Source organism: Pygoscelis adeliae, unplaced genomic scaffold (genome assembly GCF_000699105.1).
Source record: "Pygoscelis adeliae isolate BGI_AS28 unplaced genomic scaffold, ASM69910v1 Scaffold290, whole genome shotgun sequence".
Taxonomy (NCBI): Eukaryota; Metazoa; Chordata; class Aves; order Sphenisciformes; family Spheniscidae; genus Pygoscelis; species Pygoscelis adeliae.
The window spans coordinates 213,962-226,590 of NW_008823965.1; the positions used below are offsets into that span (position 1 = coordinate 213,962).

The following is a 12,629-nucleotide window of genomic DNA, read 5'->3' on the forward strand; positions in this document are numbered from 1 at the left end:
GCTCGTGCACGGGTCAATGGGAGGGGAGCGCCCGCAGCCCAGAAAACCCACGGCACGGGGAATAACCGGCCGGTCCCGGGCCGCGAGGCTGGGCCGGGGGTTACGCTTACGGGGGGAGGCAGGTGGGAGGCACAAGGGAAAAAAAAAAAAAAAAAAATCTATTTACTCAATTAAATGACGCACCATTCAGTCATCAGCTGGGTTTTTTTTAAGTCACTCTTTATCCCCTCCGGAATAAAGAGCTGACTATAAAAAGGGAGGGTGGGAAGACAAACCCTGCAGATTTAAAAAAAAGCTTAAGGTATTTTAATGCAAAGCTCCTCCGGGGTGCGCCAGGCCCTCCTGCTTTATAAAGAGGGGAGAGTACCTGCATCAGCTCCACCGGTGCTGGTGCTCCAGAAGAAGACCGATGCGCTCCTCCAGCAGCTTGCAGCAACCCCCAAATAACGGGACCCTGGGTCCTTTCGATAGCCCCCAGTGGCCCCACCAGGCTCCGCAGGGCACGTACCTGCCGGTGGCCGTGCTGATGGGCATCGTTGTGGTCTCTGCCTTGGTTGTGAACGGCTTGGTCATCATGGTTTCCATCAGGTACAAGAAGCTCCAGTCACCCCGAACTACATCCTGGTGAACCTGGCCGTGGCCGACCTGCCGGTGGCATTCTGCGGCAGCCCCGTCAGCTTCTCCAACAACATCAATGGCTTCTTCATGTTCGGCAAACAGATGTGCGAGCTGGAGGCCTTCGTGGTCTCCCTGACAGGTAAGGACACGAATCTCGAGACCTGTCTTGGTCTTTGGTTGGTGCCATTGCATTTAGCAAAGATGCTTTGGGGAATGTTTCATCAACTTGCTGCTTCTCCTAAAGGCCATGCTTTCATCCTAAAACTCATGTCCTTCAGCTATTCTTTAGCCCAGGGAAGACTCAAGTAGGTGGTTGGCTGTGCCAGGTCACCACACGCTCTGTGTTGGTCTTTATAGGGAGGGAAATGTCACTTGGGCACACAGGGAGCCCTCGCTTGGGATGTGCTTCGTGGGTGCTGGCTGCTGTGTGAGCACACAGATGTTTGTGTGTGCAACAGACACATGAAACACTGCCCAAAACTTTCTGTCGAGGACACTCCAGCACAGAAACTGTGGTTGCAACCACAATGCATCACAGATACCCAATTGCCAACTTCATTTTTAAGGGCCAAATATCCTCACAGCCCTCCCTGCCATGAGAAAAACTGTAGTGGCTGATCTCCAGGTCATTGGGGATGGAGAAGTGAGAGGTGCTTGGGCAGCATCACTAAGGGGGGGCAGCGCAAGCGCTTGCTATTTTGGAGCCCGTTACTGAGCCTCTATCCAAGCCCAGGATCGGTTTAGGCTTGTTTCAAAACTTATTTGTTCCAGGTCTGAGAACCTCTTGCAGGTCCAACTGGTGAACCGGTAGCAGCAACAACAGCTACATCTTGGCCTTGTTTGTCACATGCTTCATGATGCCCCTCAGCCTGATTCTCTTCTCCTACACCAATCTGCTGATGACCCTGAGAGCGGCAAGTGCGGCGAGTACAGGTGAGTTAATGGTTTTCCGCTCACAAAATGCTGGCAAGGCACATCTCCATCAGGATGAAGAGCCTCACGGCAGGCTTTTGTGACAGTTGATGGAGCTGACACGTCCTGGCGCTGATGTCAGGGCACCTAAGGGATGGAAGTCCTGTTGGAAGTAGTTACGCAGGCATCTCTGTCTCTTCAAAACTCCCCGCAGGCTGCGGCACAGCAGCAGGGAATGGACACGACGCAGCAGGCGGAGCGGGGGGGTGACGCACATGGTGATTGCGATGGCGGTGGCCTTTCTCCTCTGCTGGCTGCCCTACACCACGTTTGCCCTTGTGGTGGCTGCCAACAAAGACATCGCCAGCCAGCCAGCTCTCGCATCCCTGCCCCCCTACTTCTCCAAGACCGCCACGGTTTACAACCCAATCAGCTACATCTTCATGAACAAACAGGCGAGAGAGAAAGCCATTAGCTAACGGAACCACAGCTTCACCGGGGCTTCTGGAGAACAACTTAATGGCCTCATAAAGTGTGGAGGAACCATCCATCCTATCTGGAAGCACAGGCGCAGGCTTGATCGGGGAGTTGCTGTATAAGCAGCAAGATTTGGGGGAATAAAATAGAAAGGGAGGGAGCAGCCTCCGAACCTGACCAAGAGCTCATTTTCTGCTTCCATGATTTTATGGGGTCAGGCAACCTAATTTTAGATCACAAACTGCTCATTGAACACACAAAGCAAACAGAATGGTACTTTTATTGTCAGTAAACTGCCAGGGTCTGCAAAGAGTTGGGCTGGGAATTGATACAGATCTCACCCAAAATATAACACACGTCCATCCTTCAGCCTCTGCCTCCACGTCTCGAGGTGGACACCAGCTTCTGCCACGACACGTAACCCGTCCCTTCCCTGCTCGGTTTCAGAGCTGCCGCTGAAAATGGTGTGCTGTGGTTACCACCCCTGGGAGGTGGGAAAAACCGCTCCAGCTGCACCCGGCCCCCCCACAGGCGTCGCTGCAGACGGGCTGCGGAATAGGGTGACGCTGTCTCGCCCTGTCTGACTGCTGCCAGATCCCGCCTGCACCGATGTCAGCTTCGGGCTCAGCCTGTCCCACCCAGCCTCGTTCAACACGGGCACAGAGAAGGGCCCGGTGCTGTAGCTGCTCCCCATGCCCAGGAGGCGGGTGGCTCTTGGTTAGAGAGGTCCCCAGCAGCCTTCATGGTGCTCCCCAGAAAGACACGACACCATCTTCTTGCGGGAGAGGAGCCACCCTGTCATGGGATAAACTGCAAACTTTTATTTTGCCATCCTAAGAAAACACGCCTCCCTTCCAGCCCCTCACCTCGGGGAATCAGGAGTCTTTTAAGAACAAAAAAAACCCAACAGTAATTTTTCCTCGATGCAAAACATCCCAAGTCGCTGTTCAGCCCCGGCGTCAGGCTGAACACGCTCCCGCTGTGACGCCACCTCCAAAGCGGCCCGTAGGACAGAGCCGCGCGTTCGCCATCCCTGGGTAGGCCGAGTCCTATTTGCATTGCCCAATCTCGCTGGGAAGTTCGAGGTCACGCTGTGAAACTGGCAAAAATCCAGCAGGTACGTTGAAGTGCAGACTGCGTTAATAAACATTAATGAACATTGACAAGTTCATATGCATCTGTTTTACTGGCTGGTAGAGGGTTCGACAGAAAACACTTTACCTTTCACTGGCACGTCTTCTCTCATGGCAAGTGCCACATGTGCCATCACAACAGATAGCAAGAAAAAAAAACAAACAGTTCAGATATTCAGTATGGTTTTTTAATATTTAAGGCAATAAGGAAAGACCTTAAACCCACTGATTTCCCACCAAGGGTGAAAACGCAGGTTGTAACAGGCCCCGAGGGCAAGGCACAGCAGAGCCACTGCTGCCCGAAGGGCCGGGGCGTTAACAGAAAGCAAAAGACGCCACAGCCCGTAAGAAAAAAATAAAAGACAAACCCCCCTCCATTGGGGTTCCACAGCTACACACCTGGTCGTGAATCTCAAAATGCAATGTTTATCTGCACCAGCTGCAACTACACTTCTGGGCTGCGATGCAGCTTGTGCGGTTTAGGAGCCTACGGATAAGGCTTCTAAGTGCAGGACAATACCGCAGAGAGCAATCCCCCGAGACTCTGTTTTATCAAATTCCTCTGTCTTAAAAAATGCTATCAGCAGCTTGTCTGCCTTCATAGTTAATTGTCTTTCGAAATCTGATTCTGAACACCGAAATTGCTTTCAAGGAGGAGACTGATCCACAGTGACGAGATTTAAAGGTTCACTCTCCCCTCCGCAGTTCTGTTTCTATTGCATGTTGCCCACAGGGCCGATCCCAAAACACGCCTCGCTCCTCTCCTCCTCCCACCGTCTTCCACAGCTTTTGCAGCAAACCCATGAAGGGGTTAGAGAGAAGCAGCGCGAGAAATACTTCATCACCTCACTGAATTGCCTCGCTAGCGTGCAGTCCACCACCTGGTAATAGGCAGCCAGAAAGGCAATTTGGACTGGCACAGATGATGATGAGATTTGGGAGACCGAGGGCTTTTTCCCCCGAGATCCTCTGCTCCAAAACAAGAACAAAACAAAAATCCCCAAACTAAGACCAGTACGATGACAGGTACAAGGGAGCTGAAACACGGCTGCTTAGGGAACACACATTTGCTTTTCTTCTTGCTTGTCTTCACTCAAATTTACCGCAGGGTCCTGCAAGCACCTCCAGAGAAATACAGTACCTACAGGCAGGGCCGCGTCCCCGGTGCAGGGGGACAGGACACCCATCCTCGCCCCCATCCCCGTGTCCCCACCCGTGTCCCCACCTTCCTCTCTCTGCTCGCTTTCCTGCATGCAAAATGGCTCGCACGCTAGCGGCTCAGAGAGGAATTAGAACAGCTCAGGATCACTGTTTTAATTTAATTAATTGGTCTTTCAGTCTCTGGGAAGCTAAAAAGCAGCATTAGATGGGCCCCCTCTGATCTTCTCTGCTGTCTTTCGCTGGTCCTTGTTTAATTGTTCCTGTTAATTACAGCTTTTGTGTCCACGCTTTGTGTTATTAGGATGATTTACATTCATGCTAAACTTAAATCTGGAAAAGTACAAGCAGCTGAAAAACTGCAGTCTCTAACTGCTGCGTTCTGGCCTCGATAAGGAGAGCAGACAGGCTATGGGACTACTTGAAAGGCTCTCTACCAACAGAAATAAAAATTCTCCACTTTAAGATTAAAAAAAAAAAAAAAGAGGGAAATGGTTCACACTCTGCTCACCATTTGGTCTGACAGATAAAATAGAAAAAGAAATGCAAGAAGCTAAGGAGATTTCACATGTCACAAACCAAAGTGATGTATAATTACGCGCTTGTAAAAATGCCCGTGCGCTTGCTCCACTCCACCACACCGCTGCAGCCCTGCAAGCTTTAATTACTTTTTATTTAAGCAAGTCTATGAAACATAACAAAACGTTGCCCAAAGCGAGAGGGAATGACCCTCGGCTATGTGTCGGTTATGGGTCACAAGCCACTAAGGACAGAATGGCACAACAGATTTGCCATTTGGCCTTGGCATGCATTTGCCATTACCTTCCGTGCCTCGCAACAGGCTGCAGGGTAACGCAACGCTTTGCAAAGCCCCCGGCCGATGTAAAGTAGGATCTTGTTCCAGCAGCTTCTATCAAGAATATAACGTTCTTCTGCCTGCAGCAAGGATACAGAACTCACGCGCGCAGAAAACCGGGTACCTGCAGTCGATATGAGCCCAGGTTAGAAAATATTAAACTTTGGCCTGGACAGAATTGTGTAACGCAGAAAAGTGAGCCCCGTTTCCCATGCACTGGCACTGCTGTCAGCCTGAGGTGCAGAACTCAGACTGCAGCCTCCTTGCTGCTGGCGCTTCTGCTCTAGCTCTAGCACTACCATGACGTGACTAAATGGATGAAAGATTTTTATTTTTTTCTTGATCTTTTCTGAAGAAAGCTCCCCCTCGTCTGCCAGCTTGCACCATCTTCCCTGGAGTAGCTCTATCGGCATCTAGTTGCATACATAGTCTGATGATGGGAAACATAATTAATAACAAGTAAAAAAACCACCAACCAAACCAACCAAAGAACCACCCCAAAAAAGAACCTCCAAAACCAGAAGAACCACCACATGGCAGCACAATAACCTTGGAAACTTTTATTGATATTGTTAAACCAAATTAACTAACAGTTACAGATAAGCAGCATTTCCCTAAATGAACAGCCATGAAAGAGCAGCATGTGGTACACCCAGCTGGGAGTGTTTGTTAAAAAGGGACAAGGACAGTCTTCTCACCTGCTGCACCTGAACAGTATTTATCACAAGAGAAGTTAAATATGAAGTTGCTGTGCCCATCAAAATCCTGATCCAAAGCTTGATTATATGCAGGGACTTTTTTTTTTTTTTTTTTGGTGAGCCGTACCAAAAGTGTGGTTTAATTAAACAACAGGTATCTTCGTAATACTAACCAGATTTTCTCGTATTCTTGTCTAATGCTGGCAGGGAATGTATTGCTGCATTTGCAGTCTCTGGAGAACACTGCCTTTTCCTCATTAGCTTTTTGCACAGCAATTAATCCCCTTAATCAGTCAAATCAGTTCAACGCTAGATCACAAAAGCACTAAGAAAAGAGAAAACAAGAAATTACCTTGTTAAATTTAATGAGCAAGGAAAAACATACACTACATGGGCTGTAACAGTGCTCCACACTCCAGCATGGAAAGATTTACATGCCTGAGCAGTAACAGCAGTCCACAGAATTACAATCATTTTGTCCCCAACACTGAAAATTGCATAATGCAACAGAGCAAGAAATTCTTTAGCTTCTGAAAGCGTGCATGCGCAGAAAAAAACCCAGCTTCATAAGGATGTTATATTCAGAGAACAGTTCAGTTCTGCGATATTATTGATACTGCCATTACATGCAATGATGGCGTAAAACCAGTACAAACTGTATTACAAAGTAGAGCATTAGATTTTCTTCTGTACTTGCTGCTGCAGTTAAAGGAAGTCTGAGCTTTACAATTGGTTACGTAGCCAAAAAGGGTTGCAATTCTCAGGCTGTATACTGTACAAGCAGCAGGAAGCAGGTGATCTTAGAACTTGTTCACCATCCAGTTTAATCATGTAGGAGAGCTCTGATCCAAAACAATTATCCTGTGGGGGGGGAGAAAAAAAGGTTACATGGCTGTTTATTTTCTTATATCAAACTACAGGTTGAAGGGAATGGGATTTCATACTGCCTCTTTCGCCTCCTCAGCATGGAAAACAAGAATGTATCTCATGCAGCCAGAGAATACACAAATTTCTACCAAAAGCCCAATTTAATTCACAGAGAGGCTCACCTGAATGGTGAAGACAGCTGTTCCTGTAAGTGGGATTTCTGATCTTCAGGATGCGTGTCTAAAAAACATGTAAATTCAGCTCAGAACCAAGAAGAACATATACAGCCACACAACACTTCAAAGAGAAAGCTCTAGTTTTGTCAGCACGTAGCAGCATGCTGAATCAAGCGCTACAGATCTCTTTGCTACATCCATTAAGTTGGTTTCTGATTACAAGTGCAGCCTCAGCTCTGTTGCTATTGGGTGCATTACACAGGACCCTCTTTGTGATCAGAAATCATTCCGTTTTCAAAACCTGAAGCCCAATTCCTACCGGCTCAGTTCTTCTAGAAGTCTGACAGAAAATAGGGTCATATATGCTAATGCTGTGCAAATAAAAAGCACAATAATGTTATCTCCAGATCTCTGGGTTTAAAAATTACCATCAACATTTCCAAAAGTAACTAGTGATTTGGGACATTTCAAACTTTGGGTGCCCAACTGGAAAGCAAAACGTGTAGTAGAGCTGATTGCTGTAGAAGTGTTAAATGCCCACAACAGGGGCCTCCTTTAAATCATCTTGTGCTACACACTGAAAAATCTAAAGTTCTCTCTGAAAATGAAAGGCTACTGCCTTTTTCTTTCGAGACAAAATGCCCGTTCTTTCATATATTTTGCATAGCACTAAATGCACATTAACTTAATACAAGTATGTCAGCCCCCTCCCTGTAACAAGAAACACCTTTGAGAAATGTTGAAAATGGCAATCTTTTACTTTAGCTGTAGAATACCAGTCATCTTTGACAGTTCCTAATGGATATTTGGACTTACAGAACAGAGGAAACACTTCTATTTTATCTTATGTCTTCTTCCTTACTTATAGTTTCTATTAAAGGAAAGCCAGGGGAGACGAGACTGAACAGATGTTTAAGGGATTTGATGGCATTGGCATACACATCACAGGTACATACCAAACCACACTGCTAGTAACCAAAGTCCTTACAGTGTGAAGCATTTAGATGCCTAAGCCAGAGAGGCTGAGGACTAAAAAAGACACAGATACAGTATTATCAGCTGTCTTTCAGTGCTTTCAAGCCAGTAGAGGAAACTGCACTCTCGCTATGAAAGAGACACTCTGCAACTCCAGCAAATCTCCAATGCTGTCGGTCTCAACTGACCAAAAAAACTAGGAAATTTTCAAGTGTCTCTGGTCTACAGCAGCTTCCTCTCCTTTAAAAGCACAGGGTAGAAACAGTACCAAGATGGGGGAAATCAAGAAAACCACAAAACTAGACTGTGCAAGCTCAACAAATTCAGTGCTAACAATATAATAAATGCAATACTGCCCAGCACAGCATCCAGTAGCTTTACAGACGAAGAGGACCTTCTGAACTCCCTGCACAGCTTTCTGGCGCTCTGCCTCTGGCCCCAGCTCCGCCTTCCTCTACTCCCTTCTTCCTTCCAACATCTTCCACATCTTGCAGGCTTGCAGCCCTTGAATGACAGAGTTTTTTGTATCATCCCAATTTTTTGTATTTTCTTTTAGACAGGATGAATACCGAGCACTAAAACAGAAGCCTCTGGAGACACTAGATGCCTTTTTATTTTTACTCTGACCTATAATGGGCATCTGCCCCCTCCAACCCCCAAACAAAATGCCTCTCCCCCCCCCAAGACTACAGATGTGCTTTAGCTTTACATCCATACACAGACTCCAATGATTCCTTACATAATAGCATTAAGTAAACATAGTCTGACTACAAGCGTGAATGGGCTTTGGATCAAGCCATTTATGAACATGGCATTATATATACTGCAGGAATCGGTCTGCCCTGTTGACAAGATCCTCCTGGTTATCAGGACATTTGCCTTCTGTGTTCAATTAAAAAAAAATAAAATCCTGATGCCAAACACAAGAATGTCATGTGTTCCTTAGTAAGATATATGTTAGGAATGACTTAAGACTGCTCACTGGCATTTACTGTGGAGTTGTTCAGAGTTACTAGGCTCTGATCTTTGGTTCTAAGAGGAAAAAAATTATTTGGGCTATGAATCTTTTCCTTGAAGTGATGTATATATGACTTCTGTCATTTTCTTCATTTCCTCCTATACTGCCATGACAGTATAACCATCTTCCCAAACTCTTCTTTGAAGTCTTTCTAAAGAACTTTCATGATTCTGTTCTCTTAATGTACATTCTTCTCTATCTCAAAAAATCCACCATTCTGTCAAATCATCTCCGATTTCTGTGAAGACTATGCACTGCCTTCCAAGCCTATGGAAGTATTTGCTTTCCACCTACAGGAAATCGTATTAGCAAAACATTCTTTTCCCTCTCAGTTTAGCATGGAGAGTTCAGATTGATGTCTCCAGGCAAGTTCCCGGACACACTACTGCCTGAAGAGTGACAGCACATTTTCTGAGAAGTCCTGCATAGGTCTGTACACAGAACATAAACAAAATAAACTTAGGAACAATGTATCAGTTATCAGCTAACCCAAGACTGTGTCCCTGAGGTTGTTCTCGGATCTCCTCATCTCCCGGAACTGCATGGAGCATTCTTTCTAAAATATCATCAAGAGTGGAGTGAGCCCTGTTGAATAAAAGATTTAAAATGGATGCTGACAAGTTTAATACTATGCATTTAAAAAAAAAAACCAAACAGTCATAATTATCAGGGTTCTTAGGAAAAGTTAGCTTACTGTAAGCATTGAATCTTGTTACAATATACTGGAACCATTATTCTAAATCTTTGTAACTCAAAGCCAAACATGCCTTACCATCCTTTTTTCATACCTTTCTGTTTCCTCTGCTAGATTAAATGACTCCGTAGTCCAAAAACTATGATTTCTCTTCTCATTTCTCTCAGATTCTTGTTTTGACTCTCTGTCTTCCATTTTAATTTGATCAGGAACTAGTCACATAAACAGAAAGATTTTAGTATCAAAGGTATGAAGGAAGATAAAACCACGTTTTAATTTATTAATTATTTACTGCACTTGGGAAACTTCCAGTTGTCCACTTCTCAATTACTCTTTCCTCACTAATCTGATTCTCTACCAGTTACGCAAATTCACATTATCTACAGTCAAAGGTGGCCAGTAGCAAGACCTAGATAAATATTTTACTGTAACACATTTTTAGATTTACAGGACTGAACGTTTTGCTTCATACTAAAATGAAAAATGCATGTGGAAATTAATCTTTAATCTTTCCCCTTACAAGCCTAGATATGGGAGAAAAATCAAAAGAAAACCTGTGGATGTTAGCTTTGTTACCCTCCTTAGCAAAATCCAATGATATCCCCCCCCCCAGGACTTATCTCAGTAAGTTCTGTTCCCTACAGCATGTGAATATATTCAGCCACCTTCTGCTAAGCTATGATAAGCAGGAAGCAGTAGGCTGTCACAAAAATGGAGTCTGAAATAGCTGTACTTTATGCAAATACAACAAAACCACAGTGATTAAACAGCAAGCAATAGAGGCTGCTGCATTCCTTACCACCTAAAAACAAGATACTCCTATGAATAAAGTCACGGTAGCTTCTATCCTTTGGGTAACGATTTTAAATGGGAAAAGATCTAACAAAGCTGTAGGATAACACAAACAAGTGGCAGTATCATTCTCAAGTGACTATGCTATTTAGCTTTTCACAGACTAACTCATGTTCTGCCTTTTTTTTTTTCTTTTTTTTTTTTTTAAACTGCTCTTCTCTTTCTGACTCATTGGAAACAAATGCAGAGCCTATAGAGATCTAGGTTTTCTGCTCCTCTGATACTACTTGCTGTACATCTAAAAATTATTCCCACTTATTACTATTTGCAGTTTCAGAACCACAAAGATTCACTACTGCTATCTTTGGTATCTTTGTAAAAGAACAGGAAATACAATATTGATTACCCCAGTGGATGCTATTTTCTTACACCATGAGATCAGAGGCATTATTTCATTATGATGAGTAAGAAACAGAAGCAGTTAGTGTGCACTGGCCACTTTTTCAACCCTCCCAGAATGGAAACTTCATCTCTATTTTACATCAGCTGCCCACCATCTATACTTTTGTGGGTTTCATCACTTATGTTTGAACACAGCATACATTACAGTGGCATAATAAAAGTAGAAGATTAATTCTGATAGTTCAGACCTGCAAGCCTTCCACACCAGATCCCCGTAGCCTTTAGAGAGTGAATACACAGAGAAAGACAGCAAACACTGGCGGAGGGGATGCTATTTGCAAAAACACTGCATATAACCTTACCAAGAAAGGGAGAATCCTCTCAAATTTCTACTGAACCACAAATACAAAAAAAAGCTAAAAATCGAAGTTTATCCTATAGCTGAACATACAGTGACAAGTAGTCAGAGTAATTTTGCAGCATTGCAAAAGTAATTGTCTATTTGCAATCTCTATGTTAGGACTATGATCAACTGACCATGTATTTGCACTCCGCAGTCATTCAATCCCTTCTCTTTAAAGTCTTGAGCGATGGAATCTTGCTGCTTTAAATATTCTGTTAAAAACAGCATATTTCCTTATTGATCTAAATATTCTTTCTAAATTGACTCTATACAATCTAAAGTACCGTATTACTTTATCCATCCAAACCTAGATGAAAACCTTTACATAATCTATAATTATTTCATACATTAATCCTACAAATTGTCTCTGCCCATGATTTATTCACTTGATGCCAGTCTCCACATGTCCTTGTTTTGGTGAATGAGGAAATAAATTATCAGAATACATCTGGGTGCCTCATTTCTGAAAGAGCATAGGACCTATATATATTTAATCATCCCAATGGCTGGCGTTAGTTTAGGAAGAGTTTATAGCTGAATAACCAAAGGAAATTCTTCTGTAACACACCCCCATAAAAATAATACAGTTTTTACACTGTGTTCTGTCTGAAGATGCGATTACAAAAAGAAACAAATCACTGAGACTAAGCTCTGCAAAAAAACCTGAGGAATGCAGCTGCCTGGCTTGCATTTGTTTTAATGGAGAACATGCATTGCTCTGGGACACCTTTGAAAAATTCAGTCTACACAAAATTAATCTCAGTGTTAAATTATATCTGCACTCAACAGGCTAGCTGCTGTCATCAGCGGCAACTAACCATTACATGAAATGCAGAAACTTCAAGGACTAACTTAAATAACTGCCAGTTATTGAAGCTGTTGATGCCTAACTTCCTAATCGTTGACCTGACCGCAACTAATTTGGAAGCTCTTGTGTATTTTAGTAGTGAATGATTTGGGAGAAATCCTGATTGAACACAGCTGGCAAGCCTCTTACCATTTTGGGTGAAGTGCCTCTTACCAATTTCATCCAGCAGCTCTTGGGCTGGTGGAGGCAGCTCACCAATGAAGTTGTTAGATGCCTGTGAGAGTGCTGAGATAGAAAAAAAAAGTCTAGTTAATTAGCAGTGATTAATCCTTAGTAACTGTGACATAGGCTTACATTATGTCAGCATCTTGCTGACATATTTCATTTATCAACCTACACGAGCCAGGCTCATTCACATTTTATCAAATATCTTTAAATGATTTAATCATGGAAGAATCATTTAGAGCTAGACTTGCACATTCAGTTCTCAATCTTGTATTGCAAACTTTAGGCCAGTAATATTTACACTTCAAACGTAGGTTGATTACAGGTCAGAGTTCTTAGTCTGCAGGTGCAAAGACAAAATCCGTAACCTAATTACCGCTAGTAATACACAGCTGTGTGCAAAAATATTTATCTCTA

General features: G+C 44.0%; 2 protein-coding genes across 2 annotated transcripts in view; one reads left to right on the plus strand and one right to left on the minus strand.

Moving 5' to 3' along the window:
• Positions 1-409: 409 nt before the first annotated feature.
• Positions 410-2,591, plus strand: LOC103917109 (pinopsin-like). Its single transcript, XM_009324217.1, is given in 6 exon segments — positions 410-608; positions 611-757; positions 1,363-1,532; positions 1,745-1,792; positions 1,794-1,997; positions 2,457-2,591. Coding segments are annotated over 6 exon segments (903 nt in total).
• Positions 2,592-6,421: 3,830 nt separating this feature from the next.
• Positions 6,422-12,629, minus strand: part of TEX14 (testis expressed 14) — a 33,161-nt gene continuing 26,953 nt past the window's right edge. The window contains exons 25-31 of the mRNA XM_009323804.1: positions 12,201-12,272; positions 11,314-11,391; positions 9,677-9,794; positions 9,378-9,473; positions 8,265-8,374; positions 6,902-6,959; positions 6,422-6,713 (exon numbers count right to left, since the gene is read on the minus strand). Of these exons, the coding sequence (XP_009322079.1) occupies positions 6,680-6,713; positions 6,902-6,959; positions 8,265-8,374; positions 9,378-9,473; positions 9,677-9,794; positions 11,314-11,391; positions 12,201-12,272 (566 nt within the window). The 3' untranslated portion in view covers positions 6,422-6,679. The remainder of the gene's footprint in view (positions 6,714-6,901; positions 6,960-8,264; positions 8,375-9,377; positions 9,474-9,676; positions 9,795-11,313; positions 11,392-12,200; positions 12,273-12,629) is intronic.